Genomic DNA, 23,053 nt, shown 5'->3' with positions numbered 1-23,053 from the left:
TTACGTGTAACGGAAAAAACTATTTAATGAGCTTTATAAAGTAGGCATAAAATAAATTTGATGTACATTAAAAACATGTAAGGCAGCAGGTAGTTAGTGTAACTTTTGTCTGTGGTACAAAGCAGTCATTAGCAGCTCACACATCTGACTGCTTACTGTGAAAGCATAATTGACACTGATAAAAAACATCAACACACAAGATCGCCATCTTTACAACAGTACGCATAATAAAAATAGTTCAAAAATCTAATTCAGATAAAGTATGAGAATTAATTTTTTCCATGAAAATAGAATCCATTTGACAATTCCAAGAGTAATGGGCAAGTTCACAATTCATTTTGACAGGTTTCTTTCTCTTTTTTGTTGTTTTTCCAGACACCCTGTCCCTGTCTGTCCCTCTTAAAAACAAGACTGACTTGACTGAATCCAACCTTTATGAGAACAAGAGTAGTTAAAAGCTGGGAGTGCTGGAGAGAATGAAAATATTCATCAATGAATTCAAAAATATACAGATGTTTTGTACAAACTTCTGGATTTTGTTTAGGTGAGACCACTGTATTTACCATTCACGCAAGTGTTAGAAACATTTATAAAAAGGCTGTTAAAAATTCTGTCAAGTTAATACTCAAGCTCTGTAATGAAAATAGCAGCTTTGTAGACAATGCATAAAATATCAGAGTTCTTCAGTTTTCTTTCTCTCCCGAAAAACAATGAATTTTATTCAGAGACTGCACCACTGTAGAGTGGTTCTGTGGGTGCATCGAGGAGCTCAAACATATCATCAATGACCTGCCACAAGCAATTCTCTAGAGGAAAGTCATTGTCCACCAGATTGACCAGGAAGTAGTTGTCGTGGATATAATTGATGATCATCCGTGAAGGAGACTCGTCTTCATAGAGTTTGGCCCACTGCTCAATCCACAAGGCAAAGGCCTCGTCCTGAGGAAAAAAATGGGGGCAGGTTTGGTGAGGGGAGGAAAGAAATAAACCATGAAAACAAAACTTTATATACATTTTAATTAATAACTTCTTCAAAACAATACTGAAAACTTAGATGCAGCATCGCAAAACTGGAAATTTCACATCAGTAAGTACAAATGAAAAACAATGAACTGGTTGATCCTTCTGGACTGACCTTGCCAACTGGATATGGACATGGATATCCACTGTCAGAACACCTACTAATATGGTACATCTGGATCAATCCAGCCACTTGCGTTATGCTAAAGTTGGTACCTGTCCAGCTCCATCATCAAAAGAGAATGAGGAAACACTCATGGTGTGTTAGATGACAGGTTTGACTGCTAATAATTGCTTCTGCAGTAGAGGAGCTGCTTAACCTGAAGACCATCAGGCACAATGTAGTCAAGGTCCGGGGAATGGCAGTGTCTTTTGAGGTGTCCGTCAGTGTCAGCACACAGCCACAAGCGTATCACTACATCTGCCAAACCTTCAATGCAACTCAAATCCATTTAGCTGAGCAGTCTTGTCCAGCAAACACACTCATAAGAAAATACACTGACCTGAAAGTGCAGCCCAGGTTACTGATTGGATCTGACCATCCACATGTAATAACCCCTATCCAGCCAGTACGCTTTGGACCAACAGGGTCAGACAGCTCCTGCCTTCATGACTTCACTCATTTACGACACCTCATTCTGACTCGCACCAGCATGCTGAAAGACTGAGGCAGGTGATGTATTGCCCTATCGCAATGACAAGAGGTGACACGATCTAAACACGATCAGGCAGCACTTTCTATTCTTGACGAAAAGACCATCCGTGTCAAAATAGATGGAGTATTGATTACGTAATATGTTTCAAGGAATCAGATTCCTCCTGGAAGACCTCACACTTGTCCATTTTCTCTGGCAAGATATGGAAAGAAATATACCACCAAATAGTTATGAGTGGTGTGGTCCCTGCTGTGCTATCTACACTGTCCAAAGGCATGTCAGAGATGACCAGTGCAACCATGAGGATCTTCTGGAGACAGTTCACACTTCATTCTGAGTGGACAATTGCTTAAATGTATCCTGCTTACCACAGCTCTCCCAGATAAAGCACAGTCAACATCATGTGAGCTATGGCTAACCACCAGAAGAGTTGACCCTCAAGAGGCACTGACATATTGAGATAAATAGTACCTATAAAAAATTCACCCCCTCGGATGTTTTCCACTTTTACTGCTTTTATAAATAGAATCATGGTCAATATGAAAAAAATTTACAAAAAATATTTCAAAGTGTAAACAGATTTCTACAAAGTAATGTCAATTTATTAAAAATATATATATTTATGCAATTTGTGCTAGTAGTCTCACAATTAGTGAAATGGAGATCACCAGAGTGCAGTGAATGTGTTTTAAGTGATTGTAGTATACAGACACCCGTGTCTGAAGGTCCAGTCACTTGTTATTCTTGGAAGCAATTACACCATGCAGACATGAGAATACTCCAAGCAGCTCTGTGAAGAGGTAATTGAAATTCAGGGGATGGATACAAAAACATTTTCAAGTCACTAAACATCCCCGAGTTCAGTTAAATCCTTCATTAAGAGGTGGAATGAATATGGCACACGTGTAAATCTGCCTGTAGCAGTCCGTCCTCACAAACTGAGTGATCATACAAGAAGGAGACTAGTGAGGGAGGCCACCAAGACACCTATGACTACTCTGAAGGTGATAAAACCTTCAGTAGCTGAGATGGGAGAGGCTCTGCATACAACAACTCTTGCCCGGATTCGTCACAAGTCAAAGCTTTATGGAAGTATGGCAAAAGGGAAAGCTAATGTTGAAGAAAGCTCATTTAATCTTGATTAGAGTTCAACCAAAGGCATGTGGGAGACTCCAAGGTCAACTGGAAGAAGGTTCTTGGGTATGATGAGACAAGCAGTGAGCTTACTGGACATCAGACTAAACACTATGTTAGGCAGCATTGCGCACTGTAGTAGCAAAATAGATCATTTCCATTTAACCATGCATATTGATACCTTGCATTACCTTGCAGTGATTATTTCATGTATTGACCTATAACCTTACTTTTTTATTTATTTTTATTTTTTTTACACCTTTTAGCATTGTGAATTATGACCTGGCCTAAGTGTGAATTGTTTGACTAACTTTTGCACAGTTTACTTTCAAGACATCAGAAAAAGAAAAAGAAACTACCCTAGACTCAGCTGACATCTGAAACTACAGACCTGTATCTTTTCTTTCATTCCTCTCTAAAACCCTCGAACGCACAGTCTACAACCAACTGTCCTCCTATCTTTCTCAAAACGACCTCCTTGATCCTAATCAGTCAGGCTTCAGGACTGCTCACTCCAGTGAGATGGCCCTCCTCAAGGTGACTGAGTCACTCGGTGCTGCCAGAACCTTGGCCCACTCGTCATTCCTCATTCTCCTCGACTCATCCTCTGCGTTTGACACAGTCAACCACCAAATCCTCCTCTCCACTCTGGCTGAACTTGGCATTGCTGACTCTGCTATAACCTCGTTCACATAATACCTGACAAATGGCACTTTTCCGGTCACATGGAATGGCTCCTTATCCAAACCTTGCTTTCTGGAAACTGGTGTCCCTCAAGGCTTAGTATTAGGACCACTTCTGTTTTCACTATACACTAGATCACTAGGCTCTGCAATCACATTACAAGGATGGTCTTAACACTGTGAGACAACAGACAACACCCAACTATTCCTCTCTTTCCCCCATCCTCCCTCCAAGACCCAAGTCGCAATGCAAATCTTGGAATGTTTGGCAGACATCTCCACTTGATCATCTGCGCATCCCCTCAAACTCAGCCTTAATAAAACTGAACTCGCACTCCCCTCAGACGAAACCATCGTCTACGTTTTCCACAGAACCAATTTTATGGACCTCATCACTCAGCTTCCAGTAGTGCTAGAACAACACACCGACATGCGCACTGTGTCGGCACATATTGGCAGCAACGACATTTTTTACTGAGAGTCAGAAACTTTAAAAGGAACATTTTAAAACTTCTCACCAGCCTTAAATCAACTGGGAAAACAATTGCCATCTCAGAACCCCTGCCAACCTACAAAAGGGGCATAGAAAAATTCTGTCGCCTTCTCCCTCTCAATTCATGGCTGAAAACTGCATGTGGAAATGCTAAGTTCACATAACCATCTGTTCTGGAGTTGCCCTGCATTTTTTAAGCGTGATGGATTGTACTCCAACCTCAGGGGCTCACAGGTATAAGCTCACAACATAATGCAATGTATTACAGCATGACCAACTGCTTCCCCACCCACCTCAGTTTTTTTTAAACCCATCATCTAGTCATCAACTCAGATTTTGGTTCTAATGGACATGTACGCTAAGTCTTAAAAACAGCATTTTATCATTCTAAAAACATTTCCATAGCAAGGCCCTTTTCTCTCTCTGAGCAACACAGGGAGACTAATGCAGGCTTTCATAACTGGCAGGCTACACTACTGTAACACTCTCCTTTCTGGTTACCCAAATAACACAATGAATGGGCTAAAATTACTTCACAATTCTGCTGCAAGAGTGATGACTAAGGCCAGAAGGACAACCAAAATTTAAACTTAACAAAGAATTTAAAATAGGTGTAAAGTTAGTTTTCATAATGATTTTTAAGTTCTTTTATTAAATTATAAAGGCACTACACAGCTAACCCTTGCACCAGACTACATCACACAAATGCTTTTAATTTATGAGGCACGAAGACCCCTAGACCCTCCGACTGTGCTCTCTTCTTGTAACTGTTCCACAAAGCAAATCAAAACATTTGGCGATGCTGCTTTCAGCCATTAAGCTCCGAGCCATTGAAATAGCCTGTCGGAGGATCTCAAGGGGGCAGGAAATATTGATACTTTTATCTATTTAGTCTGGCTTTTATGGAGTCTCTTATAAGTTTTAGGATGTTTATTCTTATTTAACCTTATTTTGTTTTTTAGCATCACCCATAGTCTTTTTAGTATAGATTGTACATATCTTTTATTCACATTTTACTGTTATTCTTATGTTGTATTTTATAAACTTTGAATCAAAATTTTCAATGCAATATAGGGTAACTGGACTTGTTTCGTTTCATTTTCTTGTAAAAAGATAAAGAAAATAAACTAAGTACAGTTGCCATCCATACAGCACTTAGAATTACCATGACCTGGATGACTGAGAACCTTCATCATCGATATTTTCTCCCATTTTATTTTTATTGCTTGTTTATCTGTTTTATTCTCTGTTTTATTCTTTTATCTTTTCATTTTATTGCAATTGGTGTGCATTAGTCTCTTATGGTGGTTTTCATACCACGTTTTTTTGTTTTTTTTTCTCCCCCAATCACTTTCAGAGCACTTTTGCTTGATCTTGGCAAATGTTTATTGTGTTTCCAGCAGCAGGGGCTGAAGACTTTTTGCATTTGTGACAACAGACCTGGTTGCATTTGTAAAAACGTTCCTTGCTGTATTTGTGACAACGAGCCCTGTTGCATTTGTGGCACCGCCATGGGTCGCTCTTTTTTTTAAAAACGCATATTTTTTGCCAAATGTTAATGGGCAACATTGGTTGTCTTCAAAAAGAAACCACTGTCAGAAGACTGTACATCCCTAAATAATTGGTGCACATTGACAGGTCTTACCTTCCAATACATAAAGCTAACTGGGTCCGCTACAGTAGGTTGAACAATCTCCCTGCCAGGAAAGATCCCCCAGGTTACAGCGTTTGGCTGCATGTCAGGGGCGTTGGTCAGGTTACGCCCCTGGACACAGAAATATACATTAGTTAGTCTCATAATGATCATATACTCTTACAAACATGGAATTATGTGTGCTGTCTGTTTAAACTTACGTGCACATTAACAATGTGGTAGTTGACACGGGGCTCATACTTTTTCAGTACCTTGAGGAGAGCAGTCACATTTTCACTGGAGGTGAAGAACTCCAGATAGGCCTTGGATTTAAAACAAGAGGAATAAGGTAACATTCCAGACAAAAACAGCGCAACTTGCTAAGTACTCCATCAAAAGACACAATCAAGACCTTCTGAAAGACGTAGCCTCCTGCAGGTCCCCAGCCTACAATAGGGTCTGTGGAAGTTTTGCCATTGATGTTGGGCTGAGAGTTGATGGTGAGGACTCCTCGTCTGTTAACCTTCTCCAGCTCTTCTTTCATCAGGTTGGTCTCTGGGGCCAGAGGCTCATCATTCCATGGCAAACACATCACCTAGAAGAAAAGGATCAAGCGCAATGTTTTGAAGGTCATCATTCTTGAGCTCATAGAGACTAGGGCTGTACCAAATGCCATTTATGGTGCTTCTTATAAGCAAGAATTACACAAGGGGTGGGACGAGAAATCAAACTGGCAGTCATTAATAACTGTATATGTGTATTCCTCAGTATTTTGCCCCTCTTTCAGTAGAGTCAATAAAATGTATCCTTTAAATACTAGTCAAATACTAATAACATTGATTACCAATGACATTGGCAGAAGCTTTGAAGCATTTGGGTCAGCCCTAGTAGAAGCACTATCACTGTCCATCTCATCTACCTTGTGTCCACTGCTGTTTGGTTGACTTGTAATGTAGCACGTGAAGACCTCAAATACACTCTCTTCATTCATCAGCTCCTGACCCCACATCTGCAGAAGTGCATCTTTGGATGACTTGCTCTTCAGGTAGAACAGGTAGTAGTCGTTTAATTCACCAAAAGCTGGAGACGAGGAGTTTCCCCTGAAGCAGTCAACACTATTTAGTCATTTGATAGTGGGATTCACACCAATTCACACAACTCTCCATATTTACCCTAATGAAGAAAGTAAAAATGTTGATAGTAATTCAACATTCATTCACTTAATAAAATGCATTAACAAGAACATTGACATTCAAGTTTCATCATGTCAAATCTGTTCAGTATGACTGCACTCACCATCTGCCATTAGGAAACTCATCCCAGTCCTGGGTTCTGTAGATGTAGCTCTTGGGCCTGGATGCCCAAAAGATGGGTCGAACATCTTCTACCTTTCGCTTGGGATGGGCACTCACTGCCCAGGGAAGAGGCCGCCTGGAAGAAAATAAGATCTGAAACTCTGGGACATTTCAAATTAGAATTTTTCATTGTTAGTTCTGTGAAGTTATAAACCTTCTCTTTATACAAAACTTGGTCATGTTAGTTTGTGTGTCTTGAGTATTATGTTCACTGTACACAAAAAAAAAATCCTGAATTGAAATTGAATTATCTAAAACCCGCTGTTACCGTTATTTTTCTATCAAAGTAAGTGTTAAGTAGCTCTATATTCCAACAGTAATCACTGTTGTGTTTGGTCAGTAACCAATGAGATTCCTTCTAATGTGTATGCAGTAAAAGAGAAAATATTTCTTTTGTATCCTGCCCACTTTATCCAATAAGGACAGAACACTCCATAATGAGGCTATAGAGAGCATGATCCTCCTGTTCTGGTAGCTAAATTGGCAATGGCGGAACAAGGAAAGTTACCAATTCTTGTGCCCCCAGTGACAACTTATACTACCACACCAATCTAGCAAAGAAATAGGCAAAGAGAACTCCCTTGAAAAAAGAAAGGAGTCCTTCAAGTGTGTCGACGTAGAGCGGAGGGAGGTGATTGCTAATGGAAACTTCTGATGCTTGGAAAAACTTAAAGTAACAAACTATCATTAAGTGAACCACAGGCAGCACTTTCAAGGCTATAGCAGTATTAACCAAGTAAGCGTAGTATGGTAATTGTGTTAGCAGTATTCACTTGGAAAAAGTCTGACGTGGGTCTTTAGGAATGAAAGATATGCCATACGAATTGCTCTAAGAAAAAGGATTAGTGTACATAATTTGTGCAAGATATCATGGGGGCTATGAGACAGATATATCAATACAATATATTAATACATATCAATTTCTGACAGCCAAAAATCTAACCAGTGTAAAATTCTAATTTTTAAGGTAATAAAAACTGCTACATCAATGTTTTTAAGGCATTGCTGCTACATTACTTTGGTCCCCTGCATTAGATATATTAAATATCTTTGCAGATTATGGGATCCATTATGTTGTTAATGCTGGCTTAAAAGGTAAAGTAGAAAAGAGCACAGAATATCAATTTTATCATTTTATTTGCATTTTAGCATAGACTTGCCATACTTTCATATACAAACATGTGGAATGTGATTAGATATCACATATACGTTATGTTATTTAACATTTAAATTTACAAGGTCAAAGCTTTGGAGGCATTTCTATTGTCTGCTAGAACATCTGAAACAGATTTGAACCAGGCACTGTTGACTGTTGAGGGGGTTTTCATGTTAAAGAATAGAAAACAGAGGGATTACTGACCTGGGGTCTTCTATCCACAGGCCCAGCTGTCGGAGCACCTCCATGGTGGCAACTTCTCGATTTAGAGTGTAGAAATGGAGACCTGGTACCTTGCCACTGTCCATCAGCACACGGCACATCTCTACTGCCTGATGGATTCCATAGTTACGGATGGCTGCATCATTGTCTTTGATGGGTTCAATGACTTCGGTGATCTCCTCTGGTACCTCGAGCTTCGACAGCTTGACGAGCTGACGCAGAGACTGGTAACCCTGACAATGAATAGGTTGAAGTTCAGCTTTAGCCCAGTGGTCTGTTTGCCCTTATTTGATAATAGTAATGAACATATTCTTGGAGCCTTTGGGAGGGACATGGCCAATTGTTTATGTTGAGTACCAGGTAGTTTCCTCTAGGAATGCACAATATGGATTTTTATCAGTTGATACAGATAGAGAGTTATCTGCTGGTATACCGAAAGTGAGAAAGGCCAAAATGCAGTGAGCAAAGATGGATCATCTATTTTGTTCCTATTCTATGAATGCAAGACAAAACACAGACAGAACATAGACGAGTAGGACAAGTTAATACACTGAAATGATAAAAAAAATAAATAGTCAATACAGGTCATGTTTCTCTTTCTGGGTTTTCTTAGTGCTGTATGTTGTGTTGGTGTGATGGTCGTGTTTATATCCACTATTTTCTCTCATTTTGTTAGTACCTATTGATTTCTGGGATTCACTATCAGGCACTTAACAGTCGTCTTTGAGCTGTCCGTTTCCGAGATTACTGGAAGCAATAATATAAATGTCCCAGTACATATCGCTCCTGTATCCTGCCTACCAGCAGCTAGAGATTGCGAATGTTTTTTGCTGTGGCACCAAGTATCATTCGTGCTGTAGATTGCATGCATATATGGATCAAAGCACCCTGTCCTCACCCATTCCCATTCCTAAACCTAAGGCTGTTTCACTCTATTAACATCCAAATAATATCAGATGCAAACTGCCACTTTCTGAATGTTGTGATGCATTGGCCAGGGGGAGCACAAAACTCCTTTGTGCTGCAGAATAGTTCCTTGGGGATGCATCTGGCTCAAGGAGCCGGTGGAGATGGGTTGTTGATTGGTAAGTGACTTGTAATTCTAAAAAAAACCCATCCACACTCTGTTTGTTTACATGACACTCAAGAAAACCAAATTACTGGGGACTATGATCAGATTTTTAAGATGCATGTATACACCTTAGTCTTCTATCAGATCGGATCGGATTTTGCGTTCTGCGCAGGCGCGAGATTTCTTTCCCCGGGCCTTGAGCCGGAAGTAGAAGGCCGGCAACGGCGACATCTTTCCTCCGAAATCACCGCAAGAAAGAGCTCCATTGTGCATCTAGTTTGTGTAATTGTCAAGTACACCATATAAGAAATGTACAAAGATATAGCTTCGTCTCGCTCTTCGTACGCCATATTTCTTGAATGCCGAGGCAGTTTGTTGTTGCTGGTGACGTAAAGAGGTCAGCTGGAGGTGGCTCTGTTACCACTAGTTGAAATGGGTACAGCGCCACCTAGCGTACCGGGGTATGACATGCTTCGGCCAATAATCCGATTTTCTCACTGGCATGTATACTCGGACAATAGCAGTTGTCTGATTGAGTAGCAGAGTCGAACTATGACTGTAATCCGACTAAGCTGTTCATGTAAACGTACTGACTGACTGGGATGTTTTTAAGACAGCAGCCTCCCAGGGATTTCAGATAGATATTGAAGAGTATGCGGAGGCGGTAACCAGCTACATTGCAAAGTGCACAGAGGATGTCACTACAATTAAGACCTTCACTGCACGTGGCAACCAAAAACCCTGGATGACTACAGAGGTGCGCTCCAGATGCAGCATTCAGGGCGGGAGACATGACTGCTGTCTGCTCAGCCAGGTCTGTGCTATTAAAAGGGAATCAAGGCTGCGAAAGGCACCTATGTAGAGAAAATCCAGAGACACCTCTGCGACACAGGAAACACCAGACAAATGTGGCAGGGATACCAAGCGCTGACGGATATCAAGTCCAGGCAGGGGGTCAACAACGATGAGTCTTCTCTTCCAGACAGGCTCAACAACTTCTTTGCACACTAAACCTGACAACCAGAGGGAGGGCTGGTCCTTCTCTGACATTCATCGGGCCAGCCCTGACCATCAACGCAGCAGACAAATGCTGGACCCTAACCAGGGTCAATCCACGGAAAGCGGGAGGCCCGGATAACATCCCGGGACGTGTGCTCAGAACCTGCTCTAGTGAGCTAGCAGATTCCCTGACTGACATCTTCAACATGTCCCTCAGTCATTCCCCAGATGCTTCAAAACATCCAATATAATACCAGTAGCGAACAAATCAGTTGTTATCCTGTCTGAACGACTACCACCCCGTCGCACTGACACCAACTGTCATGAAGTGTTTTGAGCAGCTTGTCAAACCACACATCACAGCCAGCCTCCCTGCAACACATGAACCACACCAGTTAACTTATCGTCCCAACCGCTCAACAGAGGATGCAAGGGCGTAACCATGGTATAGATATTGGGGGGGGTCCAAATGAGAGCCCTTCCCCCGAATTTTGTTTTTTAAAGTACATTTCCCACAATTCTATGATATTTTATATATGAAAATTCGCACATTTAGAAGTTTTGAGGACAACACTGACCATTTGAATTCACATGTGAAGGAATATTCTGTGAAATTGCATGGATTCCTACAGAATCAATATAAAGCTTCTCTTTAAATTCCCATTAAGTGAAAATCACTGTTTTTATCTCAAAGGTTTTGCTCTATATCTCACCTATATGCCAGTATCAGGCCCAATGTTACTAGTTTTATTTACTGCTGACATGTAGGCCTAGGTCAAAACTAATGTTATCATGCTGTTTAAGTTCTCATTCAGATTTCTCACCTGATCATCTGTACCTCCAGAGCATGTCCCTGCCTGGCCACAATGGCTGACCTTGATGATCATTTTAATTTAATACATTGATTTTTCTGCTTGTGTTACTAGTTTATTTGCTTTAGCTAAATAGTAAGTGCATAAATAACAGTGTATAATGTACAGCAGCGTAGCCCCTTTCACACATGCACTGCTATTCTGAACTGATCTGGACATTACCTGGAGGAGCTGTATGTGTAACAAATGAGAGCAGTAACAGGGATGAGTTTATGTTAGAGATTTTCTCCATTGAAAATAAGGTTTTAAGCTCCAACAAACAGCTTTAAATTACGTAAATTAACACCTACATGGCATTAATGCAAGAATATGAATGTACTCCTGTCACATAACTCCACTTACATGACAATTTGACTTGAAAAAGAAGTCAATCTTCTGCTGCCTCTTCCTTTTTGGCATTCATAATCATGCTGAATAATATCAAAATCAGTGGATGTTTCTAGAAAACTATGTCAGTTACCATTAACTTTGCCTGGCTTACCTGGCTTGGCCTAATCCATCTGGCTTGCTTAATATTAGCAAACATGCCACGAAGCAAGACAAAGTTATTTACAGACAAAATTCTACATTATTAACTAGTTAAACAACAGTTTCATACCTCCACTCTGTTCGCTGTCTGCAGCAGCGAGTGACGGCAGCTCCGCTAGCATGTTATTGTTTACTTTCCCGGGCGGCCAGGACTAGTGGGTTTGATCAAATGGCTGTGATTGGCTTGATGGCTGTCAATCACTGTAACTTGACCAATGGGTTTTTCATGTATGGGGGAGCGACTCAGCTACTGAGGTGCGCTCCATTTCAGTATGCTATTACACCACGAGGGCGAACAGTTTAATACCTAAGGATGGGCGCAACCAAGTTTACAATTGGGAGAGGGGGTTCACAAAATTGTGTTTTCCTTAAAAACGGAAATAAATTGAAAATAAATAAGAAATAACGAAACAGATCGTTTGACAGGGTTTATAAAAGAGTGCATATTTAACATATTTTTTTCTGTATATTGGGGGGGACAGATTGCCATTTTCTCAATATTGGGGGGGACACGACCCCCCCAAAGAATGCGTGGTTACGCCCATGAGAGGATGTAATATCCACCGCTTTGCACTCAGTCATAACTCATCTGGACCAGAAAGACACCTACGCCATAATCCTGTACATTGATTCAAGTTCAGCATTTCATACCATCATCCCCCAGAGACTAATGGAGAAACTCCTCCTACTCGGCCTGAACACCACCACAAGTCTCCGGATCCGGGACTTTCTGATGGAGAGACCTCAGTCTGTCTGTGTCAGAAATAACAACTTCAACTCCATCACGCTGAGCACTGGATCTCCTCAAGGCTGTGTACTCAGTCCATTGTTGTTTACACTGCTAACACACGACTTTGCATCCAGACACAAGGGGAACCAGATCATCAAGTTTGCAGGTGACACCTGTGAGGGACCGGAGTGGTCTCCCCACAAAAAGGGTTCAGGGCAAGCCAGACTCAGGTGATGGAGGTGGGAAACAGAGCCAGCAAAGCGTCAGGTGCCAAAAGAACAGGCTTTTTATTTTACAAAAAAAAAAAAAAAAAACAATAAAAATACACACGTATTCTGAGGACAAAGCCAGGCAAACAAAATGGCAGGAACATAGCCTCGCACCAGGCTACTTCCACTCAGAGCTCTAGAGAGCTGAATGAAGCTCCCTTAAATATGGCAGCCTGCTAAGCCCAATTGGGGCAAACCATTAATGAGGGGGAACACCAAAACCATACTGGTCCACCCCTGACATTATACACATAAATATCCCTCAGAATAAACAATACAAAATCCCCTTGTGACACAGACAATATTTCAGATGACAAACCAAACTCTCTGCATAAGGATCACACAAACCAATATACAATAGCAAAACAAACACCCCTGAGCGACATGGGCCGTGCCCCCCTTGCCCTGCGCTCGATAAAGACCGCCCCTGCAGCGGCGCGCGCTTCTGCAGGGGAGCAGTGGAGCCGCACCGGGAGTGGAGGTGAATATATGCAGGACCAGAGTCTTTACCAGTGAACAGATAAAGAGCGGTGAGTTGGTGGGTGCGGTGAATGCGAGCCGCGGCACACTGCGTTCCCGACGCCGGTGCACGGCTCACGCCACACACGATAACCAAGCATGGCACAATACACACATTATTGTGCCATGCTTGGTGCATAACCGCACACATCAACATAACATTTTCATAGAGTCCTTAGAATAATATGCGGGAGTGTGTGCGGGTGTATGAGTGTGCGTGTATGTGTTTACAAATGTCCGAGAAAAGTCTCTCTTCGCTCCCTCGTGGGCCACGCCACACAATGGCATTCCCCCGAGGAGACTGTGAGAAGGGGGGGTGGCGTGCTCACCTTCTCACAACACCACAGCGGTGGGACTCATTCGTAGAAATGAGGAATCAATGCACAGAGAAGAAGTTAAACACCTAGAGGGTTGGCCCAGAGAAAATAATCTGGTGCTCAATGCGGACAAAACGAAGGAGATGATTATCGACTTCCGGAGGTCACAGCCCGAGCACGCTCCTCTTAGCATCAGTGGCCGCACAGTGGAGAGAGTGGAGAACATCAACTTCCTCGGAGTGCAGATCTCGCAGGACCTAAGCTGCAACGAGAACAATTCAGTGATCACGAACCGGGCCCAGCAGAGACCGTCTTTACAGTCTCTACATGGTACTCCAGCTGCAGTATGTCAGACAAAAAAAGCCCTGCAGAGAAATGTTAGAGGAGCTGAGAGGGTCATCAGAGTTTCCCTCTCCTTTGTCCAAGAACTGTTCCTAAGCTGCTGCAGGAACTGAACATCGTCAGGGACCCCTCCCACCTTCTCCACACATTCTTTGAACTGCTCCCAAAGTCATAAAGTTCGAACTAACAGACTCATCAACAACTGTCAGACTGCTGAACTGCTGATCTGGAGCATGCGCACTGCTGCAATTCATGGGCCTTTGTCATAGTTTTAGTTCTAAATTATTATAGTTAGATACTGTGTGTACGTTTATTGTGTTCGTATTATGGGATCCCGGAGAAAAGAAATCAAATTTTGCTGCACTACTTTTGTTGGTACAGCTCAATGACAATAAAGCTTGACTGATTGATCATTAGGCCCCGAGCACTATCAATGCAAGGACCCTATTGTTTCTGTAAGTTCAAAATGTTCACCTCCGAAAAGAAGCACATGTTTGGTGGCCTAGACATACCCCAAAACTCACCAAACTCTGCACACATGTCACATCTGGCAAAAAATGTTATGATTCAGCATGATTGGGTGTGGGTGTGGCCAGGACACTCAGTAGCATCGCCTAACGCCGGGTAATGTGACCAAAAACCCTTTTGATCTTCATGAAATTTGCAGGACTCATAGGCCTCATCGATATAGCCAGGAATTAATTTGGCAACTACCGACAGGTGCGGCACAACAGCTCAGTAGCGCCCCCTAATGGCTTTTCCCCATTTTGTACATACACACAAACTCCTGCACACGCCAAAGTTCATTACATTCATCACAAGTCACGAACACTGACATCTGCTAGGGTCTTGGCCTTTTCACTGACAAGATGGCTCCACAGCGCCTCATGGAAGATTTCAAGCTTAAAGACCCGCCTCCGACATGCACATGCATGCACGACATTAATAAACTCTTCCTCTACACCAAATTGGTCACACATGTGGAGGGTTTCGCCCTGAATACGTCTTTGAATCAGTGCTGTGTCATATACATAGTGCCATCTACTTGACACAGAAGTCAGCCTCATAATCAGTTTGACTTTATTTATATAGAACTTTTCATACAAATAACTTGAGCACAAAGTGCTTTGCACAATAAATGCAACCAAAACAAAGCAGTAAAACCAAAAGCCACACACACACACTTTCTCTCACACATAACACATGCAAACATTTGTGAAAGAAGGCAACTGAAGCAATATCTTACTTTCAGCCATTAGCAGTGCGGGCAAACATTATCCAATTTACGTGACATTTACAGGTTGTTTTCTCCACATCATACACTGCAACATGACATAACTGATGGGTGATCTCTAGCCCCACATAGTGTACACAGGCAGTGTTATTTCACCAATTCAGACAACGTCCAGTAAACTTGTGCACGTGCAGACATCTACGTGTGCGCCCTCGGACAAAGAGCACTGAGTTACCTGAATGGGGAAGATTCCAGGTAGGATGGGACATGTGATACCAATCGCCCTGCAGTCATCCAGGAACTTGAGGAAAGTTTCTGCCCTGAAGAACAGTTGGGTGATGACAAAGTCTGCCCCAGCATCCACCTTCTCCTTTAGGTGTCTGAGATCCTCCTCATAACTGTCTGCCTCAGGATGGCCTGTGGGGTAACCTGAACACACAAACATATTTAAATCCTTGACTGATAATTCAAAAGGAGTTCCACTTCAATTGTCAACTACCGATGTGGAGGCACAAAACATACCAGCAACACAAATGTCAAAGTAATCCTCAAACTCTGATCGGATATGTTTAACAAGATCGATGGCGAAGTTAAATCCTCCCTCCTCCTCCTCCCAGTCTGCTCCCACTGGGTCTGTGGAAATATGAGAACAACGCAACTCACAACAATACGCAAAATCTATGAAGCTCTCCAAGGCTATACACTAATGTTACTCCCGCTCTAATGTGGAATCATATGCAATTTTTCCCCATATCTTAGACTAAAGATGTTGAATCAGCAGGATTGGGATCAGGCCTTATCACGGCACCTGTAATGGTTTAGAATCAGCTATATAAAGCCAGGCGTGCTTTCATACAAATAGTACATAAACACTGATGCACTTTTTAAAAAAAAGGTTTTTTTAAAGGTTATCGTTTGTGTTTTTTGTTTTAACATTTCACAGATACTGCACATGACGCAACTATGACTGAACTGTTGAATATGAAAACAGTAGAAAAACAGAACAAGGATTTGTGCTATCCCAATTCAATTCTCTCAATGACTAACCCACCTGCTTTTAAACAGAATGCTAGACCCTCTGCAAACTGGATAGGAAAGTGAAAACTGTAGCGCAAGCATTTACTTCTTTACTCATAATTTTTGCAGCCCCCCAGGATCAAGAAAGGAGAGTACTACATGGTATCACCACTTCTGTAATTTATCAGTGTAAACAAATGCCACCTCTCTTACCTCCCCTCAGTGCCATGATGTTCTTGAGGCCCAGGTGCTTTGCTTTGCCCAGGTAACCACTTATCTTGTCTTTGGTCTGGTTGCAGCAAGTCAAGTGGAGGATGCTCTCCAGGCCACAATAATTGACTGCTGTGCTGGCAATCATCATGGATGAAGTTTCCTTGTCCGATCCCGGATCCCCTGCTGGGTGCCAGGTGATGTCGATAAAGAGGGGCCCTCCAGAGCCCATACGGTCAAATCTGGAGAAAATGATATAATAAAAGAAAAAATAATAAAATAAATGTCCAGCTGTTGTCTGGTAGCAATCCTTGGAGTCACTCATGATAAATGCTACCCTCCTTTTTAAAACTCCAGCAAATTCAAAATCAGTGTTATAAGCAAACTGACAGGCTGGACACATCGGTTGCTGTGCTGAGCAGTGCCGCTTCTGTCTGCCCTATCTATTTACATGAAGTTTGCCTTTGATAATTATCTGTAAATATGAGTGTGACTAGGATATGATTCCTGTAGGTCTAGTTTGGTTTCACATGCCTGGAGATGAGGTTGACAGCTCCACTGGCTGTGCGGGGAGGAAAGAATTCCAGTGAGAACCAGCGTTCCCCGGACTCCATCCTTCTCCGCATCTTGTCCCGCAGCCTGTCTGACCGGTCGGTGTCTAGCACCGGCGTGGAACACCGGGAGCTCTCCTTGGAGCTCTCTCCACCACTGTTGCTGGCCCCGCTGGAGTCGCTCTTGCATGACTGCCAGCTACCGTCCCCTCGCTGGACCTGGTTCACCATTATAGTCAATTATACTGAGAGAAAGAAAAGACATGGTTCCAACTCTGTTAAATGATTTCAGATATATTTTACATTATTTTGACAGCACATCTGATTGGTAGTTCATCAAACAAGAATAAAAAAAAACAAATAAAAAAAAAAAAACACCTGTCAATCAATCATCGCTGAGTTGCTGATTTGGGGTCAGTTTTACAAGTCCAGCTACTACAGTGATGGTGGGATTGCGGCTGTGCAAGAGCCGATTTGTGGTCAGTGAGCATTTATACAGGTTTGAGATCAGACCTCGCTGTATCCGTGTGCTACTGTTGGTCCAGTTGTTAAGAGGAGAATGGTGACCATGCAATTTCTGACCGTGACCGCCTCAGTGAAAACATCGGCCGGATAAAAGCCATTACCTGCTGATTGAGAGGCATGGTCATTTAATGTTTACTTTATGTTGAGTTCCCCTCTGAATGTGTGAAAACTCTTTCTAGCACTTAGCAACAGCTACCTTAAAAAGGTAACTACATCAGTAGGTAGCCGTTAGTGGTAAGCATTTCATTTAGCTATTGACTTTGCTAACCCTAACTGTTCTTTGGTTTCTTTGTGAAACCCTCTTAATTTTTGGAGAATAAGCTCCAAATCAGCCATTTCTCCACTCGGGGCTAGCGTAGTTTATACCATCTTGCTGCTTCTTAGCCTTAACCGCTAATTATTAGCTGGCTGTGCCTCGTCTTCTTTGTCCACCTCCGCTTTCTGCTCACAATTATTGCTCGATGTCTTGGTGGAAGTTTTACTCCCTTTCTTTATGCATTTATTCAAAAGGAATTTCTCAGTTTGTATGGTAGTGTATTAATAAGTACTCTGGTTTGGTCAGGAGCTCTCTCCTCATGCTGCCATCCTGGAGGTGGTCTTACTGCAAGTCTTTTCGCGCTGTGTTTTTTCAATTGTAGACTGAGTTGACATTTTATATGACATGCAGAGGCAGAGCACATTATACTCACATGCCACAAATGTTTGGTTCAAAATGTTTTTTTTATTGTGTAATTTCTAAAAATAGTTTAGGCTTTCAGGCTTTTCAGTTTTGTTTTTGATATAGAGGGGCCCTAGTAACCTAAGAAACCCTGTACTTCATACATCGATTCAAACCCAATTCAACAATGATCCTGCTAGACATTACAGTCATAGTGCTTGAATGATTGATTGAATTACATTTCTCCCAGGAATAATAAGACAATAGCTATGGAAAAGAAGCAGGAACATACAGAGCGTCTTCAAAAAAAGTCAGAGCAAGACACAGCCACTACTGGAAGCAGGTCTGTCAAATAAGCAGCCTAGGTACAGCGGTCATGATGAGGAGCTGTCAGGCCTCCACCGACAGCATTATGAACAGACTTGAATTTGCCATGTACTTTCACATTCAAATACAATGGTTTTGAATACTATTGAACAGTAGTCCAAATTATTTATAAAAAGACAGATGAACAATAATAATAGTACTAATAATTAAAGCTGCAAACAGCAATGATCAGGCCCTCGCCGCCCATGTACGTCGGGGCTGTGGCACGGTTGGAGGGCGCACACGTAGATGTCGGCATGTGCATGCTAGGGCTGGGTGTTAAAATCAATTATATTGAGTTTGTGGTTTAGGATGATTTAAAAAAAATTTAAAATCAATTTCTCTTCAACTTGCTCCACCGCCTCTAGGGGTGCAACGGATCAAAAAACTCACGGTTCGGATCATTTCACAGATCAGAGTCACGGATCGGATCATTTTTCGGATCAGCCCAAAAAAAAAATACAAGACAAATAAACATAACTTTGTAAATGCGCGGTGATAAGCGGTTGTTGAGCAGCCTTCGTTTTCACTCCTGTCAGTGAAACACCGGGGTGATGTCGCTTCAAATTTCCTTCATTATTATATTTGACAGGGAAGCCAAAATGCTCCCATACAGGGGATTTAAATGACACAGGGCGTTCAAGCTCCTCCGTTTCTTCGCTCTCCATGACCACGCTGCACTTAACAAGTGTGTGGATTGAACATGCACACAACTTCACGTGTGTGCCCAACCGAAGATATTGATCCGAACGGATCACGGATCAGTGATGATCCGTTGCACCACTAGCCGCCGCCACAGAAAAACAAACACAACAACATGCAGCAAGCCACGAGTTCGTTCCCAAAAAGGAACTTTCTGGTCAGTAGTTTGGTTCCTTAGCGTTGGACCTCGAAAAAAACCACAGTCCACTGCAAAGTTTGTTTAAAGGCTGTTGCAACTAAAGGCAGCGGACCAAGCCATTCATTTCAGCATCTCAGACAGACACATGTATCACAGTGGGACACTTGTTATTCACTACGAGATGCACAAGACCGCGGCAGTCCACAAACACCTGCTAAAAAGAAGCAAACATTAGCAGAATGATTTTATCATTGTGTGTTTTTACGGATGCAGCCACGCTAGTGATATGGTGCCCATATATACAGTGGAAACACTGGAGGTTCATCCACATGCTGAAAACTTTCGATTTCAAGTTTGTGTTACGAAGCCGCAACAGGGCCTGACTCAAGCCAGAGGAAGCAGACAGACTCGTCTTCCTGGCCAAAACTGTGTAAAATAGACCGCAAGCACACACCTCATGTCCTGTACATCTACCAACATGTCATGGTTACTATGCAGCATGCAGATGTTTAATTTAGTTTACATGTCTTCAGGGATACAAAATACTGTTTGTAAACAAAAAGCACCTTTTGCAAAAAAAAGTATTTGATGAAAGTTATGTTCACACTACACTTCACACATGCTTTTATAAAAACCTGCGATCTAACATGTTAAATTTATGTTTACAAAAGCATTTTATCAAAAAGGGACACATTTTTTTCAAGTAAGTTTGAAGGTGCACTGTTTAAAATGGCAGGGCAATTTTGTTTACAACAAAAGCATTAAAATAAAAGCAATGCTTTCAATAATTTCTTTCATTTGTAGTTTTTAAGAAGGAAAAAAAAAATATATTAAAATCGTGAATCGAGTTTGGTGTGAAAAAAGCGGAGATGCGATTTTTAGGCCAAATCGCCCAGTAGGGGTGTTCCAACAAGGGTATCTCACGATTCGATTTTGATTATGAGAGCTTCGATTCTTCGATTCTAACGACTGTCGATTCAATTATTGGTGCCACGATTCTTCGATTATTGTGATTTTTAATGCTTTTTTTCCATACAAGATTGATTCTGTCTTCATCTATGGCTTCAATTGTAAATAAATAGCCTATTAATTAACTCTGTTCCTCTAAAACTACACTCATTAAGTAAATAACAAGGTTTTTTGAACATTTGACTTGTATTTTTCAAAGACACAAAATATTATATTTTATGACTATGTAAACATTTGCCCTTTGACCTACTTAACTTTGACCAGGGAAAGCTCCACTTGCACGAGAGCCCCCTCTATTGGTGGAAAACACTGAAAACAGTCTTGTCAGTCGTCTTGTTTGCTCTCTCATAAAATCCAAAGTGCTTCCACACGGTTGCAGTGAACCCCGGTGGCGAGAGAATCGGCCGCTCTTTGGGGGCTGCTAAAGCTGTTGCCATTTTGCAAAGAAACTAATGTTACTGCTCCGTTTGTTGTGGTCCCACTCACTAAACAGTCCGGGCGGTGCGCGCGCTAAGGTTCCGGTTATGTGTTTTTTGTTCCGGTCTTACCGCAAAGCATCAACGTTATTTAATCGATGCCAAATCGTCACGTGACGCATCGCGATGCATCGCCACATCGATGAATTGCACCCACTCTATCGCCCAGCCTTAGTGCATGCATTTACTGGACATTGTCTGAATTGGTAAAATAACACTGCCTGTGTCCACTATGTGGCCCGAGAGATCACAGATCAATTATATGTCATGTCAATGTGACATGTGTCCTGTCAACTTCAATGGGATGATGTGGTGAAAAACAACTGGTAGCTAAATGTCATGTAAATTGGATGATGTTTGTCCACACTGTTAATGGCTAAGTGTAAGATAGCGCGTTATGTGTAAGAGAGGGCAAATCACAGAGAGCCAGCAAGGGGCGATAACAGTGCACCCTCCGCAAAAGGTACACTCCCTGGAAGTGTGAGGAGTGTACTGTCGGCCTGTGTCTGCAGGTGGAGAGGAACTGCTTCAGAAGTACCACAAATGCCAAAAAACGCCTGGACATTTTTAGGCAAAACAGGCCAAAAACAAAAACTTTATTGAACAGCTGTCTTATAGTTCAAACTGAACATATGTTAGGCCTATATTTTTGTCTATGCGTAATTACAGTTTCTACTCTACTAAAAACCTGTCAAATCAAATACAGTCAAAGACTAACTTCAAAAAAGCAATTTTTTGAATGAAAAGCATGAAAAAGCAGTCTTTCGCTTAGGAGAAATTTATGACAGTGATGCAGAAGATCTCAGTCATGAACTAGTGCAGCATGTGAGCGCAACTTCTTAGCTGGCAAACTCATCAAGGCCCATTTGCGCACAACTATGACAGATGACAGACTTAGCAACCTGGAAGTCCTTAGCATTGAGGCTCGAAGAGCCAAGTCAAGTTTTGGACAAGTTTATCAAACTTTTTGCAAGCCATCACCAAAATAGAAGGATTGATCTGATTTAAGATTGATGAATGCAGAACTTGTATGAAATCACTTTGTAGTAGAATTAAGCTGCAGTGCCAGACGAAAGCAGGAGCTGAATATCTGTCACACAATAGAACTATTAAAGATGTTTTATAAAATGTTACAACAATAAAAACAATACAATAAATACCAAGGTGACTTTTGGCATTCAATTCATATGTGCATTAGTAGAAGCAAAATTATACATTAAACATTTTGATCTCCTGCCCGTCATTCAGGTTCACTCTGCCATGGCCACCCCAAACTGTGTGCCATCCATGCTACCCCATTAAAAATATCCTGGCTACACCACTGACACACCAAACATAGTTCAACATGTTGTCATATTTGTTGCTTTTTTGACAACACGCAACCTCACAGTTGGCCCAAATTAAAGTTACACCTCAAAGTCCTGCTTGCCAGACACTGGCTTCTGTACATAATCCAACAGGGGACCACAAAAGGGCCCCCACACATTATCCTACCTGGCCCCTCTGAGGAGACGAATAACTGGATGAGTCATAAGCTAGCTCATGTCGGCGGTAACGTCTCTAACGTTGAGTGACGCGAACAGCTCGAGCCTCTTGTTTTATACCCAGGTCAGGCGCACGTGGGAAATAGGTTAGTGGCAGATACCTAGTTAGAGCATGCTAACGTTAGCCACAGCGGCTGCCTGAGCAGAGCAAGTTAACGCTACGTACCTCACGAGCGGTGTTAGCACATTGTTTATTACACTGAGAGAGATACAGGAGTATCACATGGAGGTTGTATGCGTTACTAAACCAGTAAACCTTCTCCTACCTCCAGCAGCCCTCTTGTGTTGCTGAACTTTATTCCATCCAGCCAGCAAGGGAGCACGCACGCAATGACACACAAACACAAACACACACACACACACACACACACACACACACACACACACACACACACACACACACACACACACACACACACACCTGATCATGCAGTGGAGACGTGATGCATTTATTTGTTAGGGGAAAACGTGCGTTTGTACACAGCCAGTGAAAGCAACGGGTGCTTCTCTTGCGTCGGTTGGTGAAGTCGTTGAAAAGACGATTGTATATCAAAAGTCGAAATGTGAGTCAATGTATCATATGCTTGTTAATTTGGCTAATTTTTGTTGAAGTTTATACATATTCCTGTCAATCCAGGAGATAAAAAAAAAAAAAACACGTA

At 42.0% G+C, this 23,053-nt stretch overlaps 1 protein-coding gene across 3 annotated transcripts; it reads right to left on the bottom strand.

Annotated features, from left to right (window-relative positions):
* On the bottom strand, positions 1-22,788 carry mthfr (methylenetetrahydrofolate reductase (NAD(P)H)). Of its 3 annotated transcripts, none has more exons than XM_030424438.1 (12): positions 22,658-22,788; positions 16,996-17,257; positions 16,465-16,703; positions 15,757-15,867; positions 15,470-15,663; positions 8,335-8,585; positions 6,916-7,050; positions 6,539-6,719; positions 6,032-6,214; positions 5,841-5,942; positions 5,632-5,751; positions 1-939 (listed from the first exon to the last, which is right to left on the bottom strand). In XM_030424438.1, exons 2-12 carry the CDS (start codon positions 17,241-17,243, stop codon positions 718-720), a joined length of 1,986 nt encoding a protein of 661 aa, XP_030280298.1. In that variant the 5' UTR covers positions 17,244-17,257; positions 22,658-22,788; the 3' UTR covers positions 1-717. The 3 variants fall into 3 exon arrangements, with proteins under 3 accessions (XP_030280298.1, XP_030280300.1, XP_030280299.1); XM_030424440.1 differs by lacking the exon at positions 22,658-22,788 and adding an exon at positions 22,558-22,653; XM_030424439.1 differs by lacking the exon at positions 22,658-22,788 and adding an exon at positions 22,342-22,464.
* Positions 22,789-23,053: the final 265 nt, after the last annotated feature.

Source organism: Sparus aurata, chromosome 7 (genome assembly GCF_900880675.1).
Source record: "Sparus aurata chromosome 7, fSpaAur1.1, whole genome shotgun sequence".
Taxonomy (NCBI): Eukaryota; Metazoa; Chordata; class Actinopteri; order Spariformes; family Sparidae; genus Sparus; species Sparus aurata.
The sequence above is the reverse complement of the archived record's forward strand: the minus strand, read 5'-3'. Positions and strand labels throughout refer to the sequence as shown.